Source organism: Enoplosus armatus, chromosome 1 (assembly GCF_043641665.1).
Source record: "Enoplosus armatus isolate fEnoArm2 chromosome 1, fEnoArm2.hap1, whole genome shotgun sequence".
NCBI lineage: Eukaryota > Metazoa > Chordata > Actinopteri > Centrarchiformes > Enoplosidae > Enoplosus > Enoplosus armatus.
The window spans coordinates 19680367-19696745 of NC_092180.1; the positions used below are offsets into that span (position 1 = coordinate 19680367).

At 40.3% G+C, this 16379-nt stretch overlaps 1 protein-coding gene across 1 annotated transcript; it reads left to right on the top strand.

Moving 5' to 3' along the window:
• The first annotated feature begins 1941 nt into the window (after positions 1–1941).
• On the top strand, positions 1942–10521 carry slc7a9 (solute carrier family 7 member 9). The gene is given in 12 exon segments (XM_070907009.1): positions 1942–2076; positions 3083–3230; positions 3913–4155; positions 6722–6847; positions 6987–7086; positions 8062–8106; positions 8340–8463; positions 8719–8822; positions 9090–9186; positions 9376–9525; positions 10065–10239; positions 10460–10521. Coding segments are annotated over 12 exon segments (1509 nt in total).
• The last annotated feature ends 5858 nt before the right edge of the window (positions 10522–16379 follow it).

Consider the following 16379-nt stretch of genomic DNA (forward strand, 5'->3'; position numbering starts at 1 on the left):
TTGAATCAGTGACATCTTACTTTGTGTGTCCTTGTATCATCTTTATGGTACTGTTACCTGAGCAACAGATGAAGTGATTAGTCTAAAAAGGCACTTCATAATAAAATGGTTGTCAAATATGTAATGGCATTATCACATGCTCTTTGTACTGTAAGTTGGCATGACAGCTGTTAAAATGCCACCCTTTATTTTTACACTCAATTACTGTTTCAGTCAGACAATGTATATTTTGTTGATATGACATGCATATTGTCTAAAAAAAATACAAATGTACTGTGGTTCAAAACACTCCTTTGACCCCTGATCAACGGATTTCAATAACTCAGAAACTGAACTATCTTCGCTTTCACCCACCTCCCTTTCGTCCAGGGCTGTCCAGGATGTCCAATCAGATCTAGGAACCTCCCACTGGAGGAGTGTGCTCTGTCGCAGGGAGCCTCAGGTTTTCATTTGCAACAGACATTTCTGCCCTCCTTCATGTAACCTGGCTCCCTGTCATTTGTGAATCCATATCACTGTACCTGGGCCTGAAAATAGCTACATTGAAAGTACATGGAGCATCACTGAGGTGGTTTTTGTCCGAGTCATATGTAAGTAAAAAACCTGTCGTAATGTTTCTGTTTCTATTTATTTATTATCATGTATCAAGTAGCACCTTAACAAAGTCATTGGATTAAAAGATTTTCATTACATTCAAGGCATTCTGTCTTTAACTATATTTAGTGAATAAGACACCAAGTTGTCATGTTTGTTAGGCATTAACACAATCATGTGGACTGAGTGGGGGCTTTCCCCCTCTCTCTTTCTTAATGTCTGTCTCAAGTCTCAGGTCAAGTCTATCTATCTATCTATCTATCTATCTATCTATCTATCTATCTATCTATCTATCTATCTATTTATCTATTTATCTATCTATCTATCTATCTATCTATCTATCTATCTATCTATCTATCTATCTATCTATTGACTGATATAGAGAATTAATAGAGTGGCTCTGTGAAGGCCTTAGTGTTTGGTGTTATATAGCTGAACTAAGATGACTCAGAATCAGAAGTACTTTATTGATCCCCGTGGGGAAATTATACGCAGATAAGCCATTTGACTTTATAGAATGACTACAGAATGGCGGGGGAAAAGTAGATGATTACATTTTGAGTGGATCATTGGCATGATAAACAAAAATAATCTGTTACTCTTACAAACACATTTTCAACCACTCCTGTCCTTAAACTACACCACTAGTCTGCATATTTCAGTTTTAAGAAACCACAGACACTTACTCAGATTGACTGAGACATCACACAAATAAAAAATAGCCCCATGGTACTTGTACTGAAGTTTGCAGTGCTTTGACTTAAAATCTCCACACAAACAATGGCGCATAATGTTTTGGAATTTATGGTGGTACTCTCACAGCAAAGTCGAAATCCACCCTAAACCAGAATAAAGACGTTTAGCTGATTTTCAGTGGATGAAGTCTCTCTCTAAAAGACTAAACCTGTCAACCATTTCATGAGCTGCTCCACTGACAATTAGCACTGTAAGAGATCACTTGGTGTGGGCAGATTTGTGGCACAGTGAAATAGTTATCGTTTGGAAACCTAAAGGAACACTTTGCAAACTCAAAGTCAGAATCTGTGCAGTAGATCCGGATCAGTGCCTTTTACAATAATACGATAAGTAAGATTGTTAACAGGATTAACAATGTAAATACATTTGGTTTTGGGTGGATATTCACTGAGACATTGTTTTTCTTGTGTGAGAGTCATTGTTTGGCTAGATGAGTGGAAATTGTACTCCTGGTGGCTGTGTCATGACCTTTGATAAAAAGAACAAAGATTAGATTAGATAACTTAATTATGCAATGTAAACCAATGCAACCTGTCTTAACTAACTGGTAACTGGTTTGGAACTAAATTGTGCATGCATTTGTGTTCTCTCATGCACCAGTAGACTGAAATGGATGAGGGCAGCATCAGGAGGAGGAAGGAGCCACACAACGGCTCCACTGGCCACAACGTGGACTGTCATACTACAGACAAGCGGCCTGCAAGGGCTACTGTGCTTCAGAAAGATGTGAGTGTGTGTATGTGTGTCTATTTGCCTGACTTTGTATGTGTGTGTTCATGAGAACAAGTCTCATTAGATGTTCACAACGTAGGATCCCACCATCCGTACCATTTTGCGGTAATGGGGGCTGGAACTGAGTACCAGTCAGTACCACAACAACCGTCTCTACATATTAACTCCACAATGATCCACTCAGTGGTGCTGTCCAGGCCCCCTAAGCCCCCTAAGCCCTAAAGTGAATTTAGGAGGCTGAAAGGGTTTCACTGGATACATTTGGATTAGTATGACAATTTTTCTAAACAATTAACATTTCGCACTACCTAATTTTCCCTCATTCTACTAAAGAAATAATTGAGGTGACATGGTGGTCATTAAGTTTTTGTGTCGACACAAAAGAGTCGAAAGCCATGCTAGCGGCTCTGTGAGGCTGGATTTATGCACAGTGGTGCTTTGAACTGAATGCTAATGTCAACATGCTCACAATGGAATTTTGCAGGTAATGTTCACCATCTTAGTTTAGTGTGCGGCCATGATACTGTCTAGCAAAAGATACTACTGAGACGGATGGGAATGTCATTAGTTTTGGAAATATTTGGTCATAAACCAAATATCTAGTTGAAGATATTCAAAAATGTATAAACTGCATAAGAACAATAAGAAACAAATCTAGGACATTTGTTTGTAACATCGTCCGCTTACACAGAGAATAAAGAAAATCCTGTCTGAGTTGTGCTTCTGGCCAATGTAAGTTTGTAACTGGTGTGATATTCACCTACCTTTTAGCTTTGATTGACCTTATTAACACCTAATTAAGCAGAAGTAGTTTATACTTTATCACAGTGCAAATCCCAGAATGTTTTAAACACTATTTACATCTAACGGCACAGAACATGTAAAAATGAACATTTTCTTTCAACAATTTCTAGAATTTCACTGAAGACAGCAATCAAGAAAGTTCAAATGTCACCAACACCTCAACCATTTATTTTTTCTTCATCGTTCTTTTGTGCAGGTTGGTCTGTTAAGTGGCATCTGTCTGATTGTGGGGACAATGATCGGCTCGGGCATCTTCATTTCTCCTAAGGGTGTTCTGCTGTACTCTGGAGCTGTGGGACCCTGCCTCCTCATCTGGGCTGCCTGTGGCGTGTTATCCACTCTGGGTGAGAACGGCGTCCAAACCAACAGAGTCCACGCTGTAACACGGACATAAAAATAACAACAGATCTTATGATGTAATGCACATTGACTTTTGCAATCTTTGAGGTCAGTTTGCAAACCTTGCAAACCAACCCTTTATGTATATATATATATATGTATATATATGTATATATACTGTATATGTATATGTTAGTCGTGCTGTTGGTTTTGATAGGATTTCCACATAGCCAAGCTACTCCTTGCTAAAACTACTGTTAAATTTGTCAGAATTTAGATACACAGGACTTTGTCTTGGGCGTGAAGGTGGTAAATGTTAATGTTTATCAGCATAAAGGGTTGGTTTGCAAGTTTCACAAACAGCAGCGGTCGTACATAACATAATTTTATTGAACCATAGTTTTCAGGTTGTTAAAGTCTTGTCACATTTTCCACAAATCCCAGGGAAAACACTGGATCTGAAATCATCTTAAAAGAAGAAAGTGTCTATCCTACAAAATTGACTTATTTCAAGTATTTTGTTTCTAAAGTTTTTATATTTGCTTGTTTGTTTAAACCCAATGTTTTGTGGTTGGAGAAAGTTCTGAACTTTCGTTGTATTTTCTACCAGAAGCCCCTATGAGTTTGTTTTATATCTCTCCTCTTCTCTCTGTCTCTGTGTATGTGTTTGTACGTTTGGCTACACAGGAGCTCTGTGCTATGCTGAGCTTGGCACCATGATCACCAAATCAGGCGGAGAGTATTCGTATTTAATGGAGGCTTTTGGCTCCCCTGTAGCCTACCTGTACTCCTGGACCACTGTCATGGTGCTGAAGCCCACCTCCTTCGCCATCATCACACTGAGCTTTGCAGAATATGCCTCCACTCCTTTCTACCCAGGCTGTACTCCTCCTGTTGTTGTTACCAAGTGCCTGTCAGCAGCAGCTATATGTAAGTTTTACTTTAACCCTCCTGTTATGTTCATTTGTCAGGAACAGCAATGATGTTCCCGGGTCAATTTGACCCAGTGCATGTTTAATTGTCCAAAAGATGTCCGAAAACAAAAAATCCTAATAAGCATTGTTAATATTCAGTTACTAACTCCATTACTAACTATTCTATCAATATTTAGTGCAATGGTGTTCCTTAGAAACATAGCCCTGCCTGTCTCTGCATCCCACAGACTGGCTGTCGATTCATCCTTCGACTTATAGACCCCAGCCAGGATGAGGAGCCCCAAATACGCATCTAAATGTGTTTTGTCCAGCTCCTTCCACTTCTCCCTTCTAGATTGGTCATTTCCAGAATGTTTTTCTGAATTGAATTAGGCATGACCAGCTCAAAAGCTGACTTGATGTCTGTCACACGAGTCACTGCCATCCTAGTGGCACTGTCTTTATTGTGTTTTCTGCAGACAGTTTTGCCTGACGCATATTTGGGGATGAAGACCACTGTATTTCCCTATTTTTTGACATGAATGTCTTGCTTGGAGGAATAGGAATAGCGATTCCCTCATCTGGTTCAAAATCAGAATCATTAGAATCAGAATTGAGCTCAAGATATCAGAATCAGAATCAGAAATACTTTACTGATCCCCGGGGGGAAATTTTACTAAAGATAGTCTGAAGATAGTCTTCATCTTCAGACACACCCTCCTCTATTTCACTGTCATGATCTAAGATGGCTTCCAGAGCCTCCTGGAATGTCATCTTTTTGCTTCTGCTGCTCATTTTGTAAAGCTCTGACTGACCGTGTGTAATGTTGGTAGGACTCACCTGCTGAGTGTCCACTGAATGTGGGTGGAGTTTTCCCGTGAGAACATAAATGGTTCCCGTCAAAAGTCATAACACCTGCACTTTCTCGCACTTTACAGGTTGGGAGAGAAAAAGGGGATGGGGGAATTTGTATGTGTGTGTGTGTGTGTGTGTGAGAGAGAGATTGGGGTGAAATATGTCTCACACTTGCAAAGAAAGAAATAGTCTGACATTTCTGACACCCTTTTACCTCCAGTTTGACTGCTGGGTCAAATTGACCCTAACAGTATCTATGTGATATAAACAGTTAGCCATTTAAAGCTGTTATAATGAATGTTTTTGGCTGGACTGCAGCAAAGCAGGGGCCAGCCCTAAAGACGCTAAAGTCTGTCCGTGACTTACTGAGTGAGTGATGAAGTTACACCATTGGTTGGTCAAGTGTTGCAATTACCCCATTGGCTGTTGCTCTTTTGAAATGAATAGGCGTGAATGTTAGTTACAGAGCATAACTCCACATCCTATGTGTATCGACGTACCCCTCAGGGCTATCACTAGTGGGTTCATCCATTGCTTGCGCATTGTAGACTTTTAGTCTATGCCCGCCTACTACGTGGGCTCCACCTACGTCTCACCATGTATATAAGTTTTACTGAGACCGGACAATCAGCACCCAAGAAAAGCTTTTTCTTCAGCCAGTTAAAGTAAGCAGTGGGGCCCACAGCTTAGAGGGCTGCTGGGTAGCTCACCTGGTAAAGCGTGCATCCCATGTACAAAGGCTTGGTCCTTACCGCGTTCTATTTTCTTTAGGTTTTGCCCTCTAAGGGTATTGCTAGTGGCATAAGTGCGAAGTTCTTTACCCTTGCAGGCTTACTGGGGGGATCTTGGGAGTTAGCCCATCCTGTCTACATGTGTTTTGTGGACTTGGTGAAGGCTTACGATTGTGTCCGCTGGGGGGTCCTGTGGGAGGTACTGCAGGATTATGGGGTACCGGGGCCGTTGCTACAAACCTTCTGGCACTTACATAACAGGGATTGTTGCAGATGATGTGGTTCTGTTGGCTTGATCAGACTGTGACCTCCAGCACGCACTGGAGCAGTTTGCAGCAGAGTGTGAAGCAGTCGGAGTGAGAGTCAGCACATCCAAGTCAGAGGCCATGGTTCTCTCCTGGAAATAGATGATTTGCTCGCTCTGGGTTGGGAAAGAGTTACTGCCTCAAGTGAAGGAGTTCAAGTATCTCCGGGTCTTGTTCACGAGTGAGGGTAAAATGGAGTGTGAGATCGACAGGAAGTTTTGTGCGGCGTCAGCAATAATACGGGTATTGAACCGAACCAGGAGCTGAGTCAGAAGGCAAAGCTTTTCATTTACCACTCAATCTACGTTCCAACCCTCTGTGGTCATGAGCTTTGGGTAGTGACCAAAAGAAGGTATAGTGAGGTATAGTGAGGAGCTCAGACACCCAGAGGTAGCTCTGAGTAGAGCCGTTGCTCTTTTGCGTTGAAAGGAGCCAGTTGAGGTGGTTTTCCGGGCACGTCCAACTGGTAGGAGACCCCGGGGTAGACCCAGAACACACTGGAGGGATTACATATTTCATCTGGCCCAGATCCCTGGATCAGTGGAAGAAAATGGATGGATGGATTGTCCACATCTATATCAAAGGGGAAGGGAAAATAAATTATTTCTCTTCTTTGAGAGACGCAATCCATTTCAAATGTCTGAGAAACAATGTTGTTCTGTATATTATTACATTTCTTGTGTCTTCTCAGTCTTGATCGTCACCATCAACTGTTTGAGTGTCAAACTGGCAAGCTATGTGCAGAACTTCTTCACTGCGGCCAAGCTCTTCATCATTCTTGTCATAGTGGGGGCTGGCATCGTTATGATGGCACAAGGTGGGCCTGCTTACACTATCAGTGTCTCTAATATACTTAAATATACAACTCTGCTTTAAAAATGTTTGTCCTTTGATGAAACATTTAATAATATAAATTATATTAATATTATTATGTATTGTTGTGTATTTGTGTCCAGGAAAAACTGAGACTTTGTCAAATGCATTTGATGGCACATCACCGTCTATTGGAGCAATCGGACTTGCATTTTATAATGGGCTTTGGGCTTATGATGGATGGTAACAGTTATACTTCACTTCACTTTGCCCTTTAGCAGGATGCATACTGTAGGATTGACCACCCTCCTCTAAAAAGCAATGCATTGACGTGTACTTTGTCAGCCAATACAGTGAGCCTTTTCCTGCTGTACTAACTTTATATAAAGGAGCACTGTGACCCTACTTAGCCTTTCAGCTATTCTTGAGCCTCATGCCTTAGACTAGATACCATATTGTTTGAGTGCAAAAACATGGCAGTGCAGTGGGGCATAGTGAGTGGCAGAAACTCCCCCAGTTGTTCCCTCAGGTCTTGTGCATATTAGATGCATGCATGGGTGGTTTATGTCCCTAAACTTGGACATTCACAAGCAGCATCTTACCATTCCATTGGCCAGCCTTCAGTCACGGTCTTCCCACCTTAAGTTGTACTTGAAGGATGCATTGGTTGAACAGTGTGGGATATTTTTTGTTTTTACTGAGTCTGCACAGCAAAACAGGCCTGTGTTGGTTTAGAGAGGTGTATGTGCATTACAGAGCATTGTATAGTCATGAGTGGGTTGGCTTCCCCTCCATCTCCTCCTGGTGCAGGAGTGAGGGGCAGAGCATTATTACCTGACTGAGGTTCCTTTCTTTGTAATGTGTAAGGTCAATTTGGATGGGTACAATCTCTCTTCCAGTCACTTGTCAGAGGGGACCTGGAAAGTTGACCTCATGTAACCAATACATTTTAATTTTTATGTCATGTTGTGATCACAGTGTCATGTTATAACCCTCCAATAAGGTCAATTAGAGGGCAAAGCCAGTGTAAAATACCACATAAAATACCAAAATAGTACTGCAGGAAAAACTAGGCTTGTCTGTCCAAGTCCATGCAGATTTCAGTGTGGCGCTCTGTAGAGGAGAGTGATCAAGCTTGTAATAATAAAGATTATTTGTATTTTATGGCAGTATGCTACGCTCAGAGAAGTCACATGTTTTCTTACTCCCATGTTTTAGGAATCAACTGAATTTCATTACAGAAGAGCTGAAAAACCCATTCAGGTAAGACAAACTGTCATCTTTAAGAGGTCAGAGGAAGTCAGAGCAGCATGTCTGACAAGGTAGGCTGCACAACCTTAATGTGCACTTGAGTTCACACAGGTACATTGGACAAACAAGAGGGCATGCTTTTCAAGTCTTCAAACAGATAATTTGTGTCAGATATATGACGCAGAGCTTAGATTCTGTTCAAATGTGTCGAATATACAGTGTGATTATTTGTCAATTCATCTCAGGAACTTGCCTCTGGCCATTCTCATTGGGATCCCTTTGGTATCTGTGTGCTATGTGTTGGTCAACGTTGCTTACTTCACTGTTATGACCGCCACTGAACTGCTGCTGTCTCCAGCTGTTGCCGTGGTAAGAAGCATAGAAAGTTGCCATGGTTATAGAGAAGTTGAGAGCCATGGCATTATGAAATAAGTTGGTAATGACAATGTCAGTGTGGTGTTATAAAAGAATATACAGTAATGAGTCCTTTTTTTCACACATGTATACAGTATGTGTACATTTTTTGTTTATTGCAGAGAATTTTAGATTAAACCTCAGATACAGCTCAGTATTAATTTACTCTGCTCCCTGTCTTTTCTGAAGGATTTGTTTGTACCTCCTTAGACTTTTGGAGACAGAGTCCTTTACCCTATGTCTTGGATCGTTCCTTTCTTTGTTGTTTTCTCTACATTCGGCTCTGCCAACGGAAGCTGCTTCACTGCTGGCAGGTAAAGAGGCAACTGTCACATTATATATGAAATACAGAAGCTGAAGAATACATTTTTCTGCCTGTATGTGCAAAACTGTGTGGTGTGCATATTTTGCACAAACAAACCAAGTTTGAAAGTAAAAAGTGAGAATGCTGATGTGCATTAGAGGCGTAAAGACTTTGACAGACAAGAGGAAAGAGAGAGACAGAGAGAAACTCAAGAAAGTACAGTACAACAAGAATACTCAACAACAAAAAACATATTTCTATCTTCCCCTTTTCACAGACTGGCCTACGTATCTGGTAGAGAGGGTCACATGGTGAAAATCTTATCCTATATTAGTTTGAAGCGCTACACTCCATCCCCTGCTCTCATATTCAATGTGAGTCCTGCATATTTAATAAGTTTTCTTGTATGCATTTCAATTTGGCCTTGCATGATCATCTGACTTTTTTAACATTTAAACTTGACATGGTCGTTCGCTCTGTGTTATAAGTTCAGATAAATAATCTATCCACCGTGTTGTTTCCTTTTAAGTAAACAAGATATTTGTGGTTTCTCTCTGTTTTAGGGTGTTTTGGCTTTTTTCTACATTATCCCAGCAGATATCAATACCCTCATTAACTACTTCAGTTTTGCTCAGTGGACGTTTTATGGTCTGACAGCGCTGGCTCTCATAGTCATGCGTTTCACCAGGAAAGAGCTCCATAGACCAGTAAAGGTAAGGCTTACTGAGTTTTCAATTGTCTTTTTTGAGGCAACCTCTTTCATAGTGTTTTGACACAGTTTTATGCATTCTGATGCTTTGTAAACTCGAAACTGCAATCCGTATCTTTACACACATTCAAACTAAAGCAAAGATGACAGTCTAGTGTCATGTTTTGGAGAAAGTGTTATTAACTGATTAGGTAGCGAGACAATGAATAAAATATTTACTGAAGTAAATAAAGAAACCCCCATATAGGCCTAATTTTTGAAGGTTTAACCAAGCTTTTGCAAACATTTTTGTCTTTTTTGGTCTCACCCCTATGCAGAAGTAATATTTTTCACTTTAATTTTTATTGGTTGTATATGAAATACAACTGAATATTGAATATTTTTGTTCTGAGGGAAATATACCTCCACATAATGCAACCCTGCAACTATCTGACTATAATATTGCATATTTTTAAACGGAATTCAGTTGGGACTGTGATCACATGGCAGAAGTACAAGTAAATACTAAACAGTGGACCTTGTATCATTGTGTGATTCTCGAAGGTACCGATTGTCATACCAGTCCTAATGGTCCTGGTGTCCTGCTACTTAGTCCTGGCTCCCATCATTGATAAGCCAGACTTGGAGTACCTCTACTGTACTGTCTTCATCTTCAGTGGACTTCTCCTCTACTACCCTTTCATCCACCGGAAGGTCAACTGGGCACGCAAACTCATGAGTACATTTTCTCTTAATTTTTACTGAAATTCAGGAGCCGAGTTTCTCTCAAAGTTGAAGTTATTGAAATATTTCTATTGATTCTTCCATCAGTATGCAATAAAATGGGAAGTAATGTGCCCAGAAAATACATTAATGAAGACAGTGTCATGTTGTGCTGACCTCATGGTGAACCCACTTGAATGGTGTTGATGTGACCTTTGACCTCCATTCCTCTGCAGGGCCAATCACCATGCATCTCCAGCTGCTGTTGGAAGTAGTTCCTCCTGAGAAAACTCAATGAGACAGGACAGAACTGACAACGAGGTCAAACCTCTGCTGCTTGTCGTGAAACACGTCCTGCCTGGTTTTGTGGGTCAGAGCCAAACATCAGCGCTGTTTGGCGCTCACCACATTATTTAATAACTTTACTGGAACAGTGCTGCATTGTGTCAGCTGGTGGTTATGAAATGTATCAGTCTTGTTGAGCATAAAGTGGTCATGGGAAATAAACAAATTGTGATTAAAGCAAATCTCTTTACTGTGACTTCCTGATCTTTAGCAAAGTTATTTTTGTGAAACTGTGTGTATTCTAGGGTCATAGAATCATAGGGTATAAACTCACAATACTGTCTGGCTAGTGATATGTGAGTATGAAATATTTTGAGATGTATTTGCTTTTGACTGGAAAGGTCAGTGCACTGCAACTGCATCTGATGGCACCTAATTCAGTGAGATTTCGGATCAACATAAGAGAACTTTCAGAGGTACAATGAGGTCACAGATCCTCAGCCTGAACATCTCAAATGCTGCAAAGAAGAGACTTGTATGTCTTTGGTATAGTCAATCCATTATTTTTCACCATATAAATTTGAAATACAGGACTATTTAATTCCAACCTATGTAAACTGTCAATGTCAGAATAATACCAGGTTCAAATTTATGTTTAGCAGTGGGGCAAGCAGTTTGTTTGGATTTAAATCACAACTAATTTGGATTACAGACTGTAGTTGACTATTTCTGATGGCTTAAACAAAAATGTAACATTATGAACTTCACCAAACTCATATTCATCACTGTAGTGGAAGGGTAGTGTGAGATATTTGTATTATTAGTCAACTTGGTTATCTAGTCATATCAATTCATGGATTTGTGGGACCTTTTGCTTATGGAAAAGACTGGGCGATTATGTTAGTAGCCACAGTTATTAGTAAGATCAATAAAATTAGTGATTTGACTTTCCCAAGGTCTCATTTGTCCACCAGATGTCAGCACAACACTGTTAAATGGAACTGCAAAGGCATGGCAGGTCTTTGCTGTCATTGTCATATGTTTATTTTAGTATATTACTATATTATGTATTAATATATGTGTATTTCATATTTTCAATAATATACATATATAATATAATATTGCTTTAATGTTATTGTGATTAATGGCAGCAGTGGTAGCTGTAATAGTAGTGAAAGTAGCAGTAGTCTTCATTGTTGTTGTCATTATTGTCATAATTGATGAAGTATGTACTTGTAGGATGTAGAATGAGAAAATGCAAGTAAAGGGAACATGTCTCAGGCCCAGTACACATTATAGCTCAACACTAGTAATAGTTCAAAAGCAGACCTGTGCAGAAACTCCATTTGGCCTTTGTTGCCCTCTATTGGCACACAGTGTGTCCACTCCTGAGTCACATCTCCTGGTGTAAAAGTGAAGGTTTTCTGCAAGAGGTACCATTAAATCTGCACTGACTGTGCTGAATGAGAAGACATTTACAGAGATGCTGTTAAGTAACTTCTGCCAAATTAGATTGGAACTGTCTCGAGATGCAGCATGTTGGTTGTGCAGCCTGTTGTGTTTGGCTCTGTTTAAATGCGCATGGTGCTTTTGTCAAAGAATGCTGTTGTCCTGCAGAATCAACTCATCAGGTCCCACACATGAAGACTGGATGCACGCTGACAAAATGCAGAACTCTCCTGGCAGCTAAAAGGTGAAGTTGTGATTCAGTGCACGTAGCTGTAACATAACATAAATGCCCTGGCTTTCATCACATTGCCTCCTCCTATATTTTTTGGCTTTTTGAAATTTTGAGTAGAGACGAGCAGTTGCATTCTGTTTCATCACTCTTTAATGGGCATTTGGGTCCCAGGATGAAAGAACAACATTTTTCATTTGGGTCCTGGGAAGAAAAAGTAAAATCACTCTCAATTTACAAAAAAAAAAAAGTTTTATCTTTGTGTGTTGTGTTGGTGCTTTTGAGATGATGCAAGACAACTCTCCACTCAGTGTCAGCGGAGTTCAGGGATTTGATGGCATTACAGAATGAGACTAGCAATTTATTTGTGGTTGCGAAATATATTTTCAATCAGGAGAGACTTCATCATGACTGAACAAATATGTATTGACACAGGCATATAATACAAATGAGAAACGGGAAGAGTCTTTAGCGATTAGATCCCACCATGACGTCATCATATGACAGGTAGTGAAGTGAGTAGTATAGGAAAACCCCCTGATGGAGTCGAGACACTGGTGGAAGGATGGCTGAGAACTGGATGTGATGAGGAGTGAACTTCTGATGACCCCAACCCGGACCCTGAATGTGATGAACTGGAGGTGAGTGGGGGGGACAGCAAGCGAGAGGAGAACAGATTTAAAGTTTGACACAGCAATATGATTGGCTGATAGAGGTCGTGGAAAAGTCTGGATGGATAAGAGAGAGAGAGAGTAAACACCCATAATCAGCTGATTAAAAGAAGCAGGAAGAGAGTGAGACGTGAATGTATGAGGCAAAGAGCTTCATAATTCATGTTCAGAGATGCACACTAAACTCCCTTAGATCACAGGGAATTTAAGTTCTTTTGGTGTATTTTCATGAATGGCCAAGTGTGCTCGACAATATGAGGCCTCATTTATCCTGTTGCTGCTGATGGTGCGTGTGTGTGTGTGTGTGGCACCTCCAAAGGGTGACTAGATAAATGCCATAGCCCTGTGTTTTTTTAAAATGTAAAATCTTCATCTGTAAAGTAACGAGTAACTTCATCTGTCAAATATAATGTAGTGGAGTAAAAAGTACAAGTACACAATGTACACTAGGAAAAGGATTGGCACATACAACAAGCTAACACATTAAAACCAGGGCAAATAGGATTGTGTCGTTGGATCCTTCTTGGCCGACATCCCAGCCAGCACTACCCTCCCTAGGCTCTTTGCTTCTTTTGGGCCATCCAATTAAACGGCATGTGTTAATGTTAATTTCAAAACTTCCCTAAAAGGAGATAAGCTGGTCGTGTAAGCTGGCTGTGATGTAATCAAGCGCTGTTGCTTCCGTCTGTTTATTAGCAGCTATGGCACGGCTTAATCAAACTTTGCATTAGTGCAGTGGCAGATTGATTGAACATTAATATGGTAAATATTCTGATGAAAGTGAATGGGCACTCTAACATACACACACGCTCTGCACATGTGCATGCAGCCTTGCCTTCATGGACACACACACGTACAGTACACTCAAATATCATCTCATTAATGGATACACAGCTCTGATGAGAGCTCATCTGCATATCATTATCATCACATTACGGCAATTTTCCAATCAGTTCCTGAATTAGCATTTGGATTAGAACCTCGCAATCATTCGGCGGCGACCTTTCCAAAAACTGCATTATAATGTGTCACTAATGAACATATGCTACAAATGCTTGTTCTGATTGTTTTTGGATTATCAGAAATAATGCTTCAAGTGACAAGTGTGTGGGGCTGATTTCAATTTGCAAAAGTTTTGGTTTGTAATTTCCTGGGTTAGCTCAGGGTTTATCTGACATTCCTAATATTTGACCTGACTCATTCACTGTTTGCTCCACTGGGTTTTTTGTGACATTAAATTAAGACTTAATGGTTAGAAGTGCCTGTCATTTCAGAATTTAACTGTAAATACACCCAGCTTACTGATTCTGGCACCTGAGGGCAGAGAAAATTAAGGAACGGTAAAACATTTTCGTAAGACTCCAAACACAGGTGGGAAAAAGAACCAAGTATCACTTAAACATCCAGCAGAGGAGTCTATTTTGTCAACATGACCCGTTTTCTTCCATTGGAGGGCACACTTGAATAAGCAGTGGCAGTGAAGTGAGCCAGAGCCGTTTCATGTACACAGGGATCCTTTTACAGCAGAGGATCCACATCCATTTTTTCCCTGACACATTCCCCAGATTTGTGGCTCACCCCCACCTGGCACCACTCCCAGAAATGTCCTGGCAATGCCTTTAGTGTTAAGAACATTATGAAAAAATGCTCTTCATTTGAATTATTATGTTTCAAATGACTGTTCGCTCACAAATGTCACATTAATAACTTTGTTTGACATCCTTTCTCTTGCCATTATGAATGTCTGTTTGTCTTTCTTTGTTTTCCAGCCAGAATGTCGACTTACTGCTGGTTTACTTACAGTGAAACTATGTAACTTATGCTGAATAATGTCACTTGTGGCATCTATGGTATAATGTTGAATGCTAAAATGTAGTAGCACAAGTGGAAAATCAACTCAGTGATGTCAGTTACACAGCAATATCTTTCTAACATTAGCCACTATAAGCTACTGCTCCTATCAGACCAAGTCAGCCTGTAGAAGTGTATTGAATTGAGCAAGGGGATGTTTTATTGAACTTTTCATTTGTGAGAATATGAATGTGTTCTGTCATGTTGCAAAACTTACAGTCTCGCTTTAATTCTCAAGCATTATGTGGGAGGCATTATCTTGCTAAACTTGCACAAAACTGAAATTGTGACAATTATGTATTTTTTTTAAATCTGCTTTAGCTTTACAATATTCTTTTTCTATATGATTATGTTGGATACTGTAAAAGTAATAAAGTGCTAGCAAAGTAGAGTAGCACAAAATTAAATACCTTTTTTGTGATCGTCTAAACTGTCTGGCACTCAATGATTGGTACTCTCCCATAAATCCAAGCTTGAGTTGCCTTTTCTCTCTCTCGCTTTGTCTCTCTCCCTCTGTCACACACACACAAAACATAGTTGCTCACTAATCTTAAAAATTTGGATTTGTTTGTTTGGTTGTTTCAACCATTTCCAGGTGTGGATGAGATACACCCAAGGCGGTGGATACTGCTGATAAATTGTTTATGACTGACCTCACAAACTCTGCCAGCTTACGAGGGTTTTATAATAAAAATGACTCGCAATTAATCACAACAGACAATTAATCACAACAGAAACCTGAATATCAGGGTAACTTGTTTGTCTACACTGCCATCCCTTCTCTTTTAGTACACATTCTCTCTACCAGTACTATCCATCTCTTTCAGTGTCTTCCTCTCATTCACATCCTCTCTCTCTCTTTCTCCTGCCAGGATTGTCTCTGTATTCCCTTTGATCTTCCTCCTCCTCACCTCTCCTCGCCCTGTTAAGGCTCTTCTCTAACTTTAATTGAGCAACTTAGAGAGCAGTGGCTGGTGCCGTCGTGAACAGTCACTCACAGGTGAAACCACAGTTCATCTTACTTTGCATACTGTGTATATATATATATATATATATATATATATATATATATATATGTGTGTGTGTGTGTGTGTATGTGTGCAAGATATTTAAAACAAGTAGAGGTATTTGCATGTTTGTTTTTATATTTGTGTGGAGTGGAATTTCAGAAATATAAAAAAGGTGGTGCTTGCTGTTTGTGTTGCTGTGCATGCTCCGCTCTTGCACCCGCTGTAGTTTCTGGCTGTTTAGCGGCTCTTTGATCAGCAGATAGTGAGATGGTAGGGAGGCTGGTTATGCTGGCTTCCCCGCCTGATGCACGGGTGGCTCCGTTACACATTCTGCACACAGTGGGAGGCTGGACTGTTGGGGTGTGTGTGTGCATATGTGAAAGAGAGAGGAAGAGATACATAGCAGAGATAGGTGAAGAAAGAAATGGTTAATAATTAGGTGAGAGGGCATTTTGCATTGAATGAAGGAGTGCGAAGTGTTTACTGGCTGCCTGGCAGGGTCCTCTCTGATGTTTATCCTGCCTGTGTGACTTCTAAACATTACCACCAACCATTGGTGCTGCACAGCCAAGTTATGATCTCACAGCTCCTCGTCAAAGATGGTTTTCCTCATCTGTCAATGAACATTTGTGCAGCAGAGGCCGCCATATTGATAAAAAAG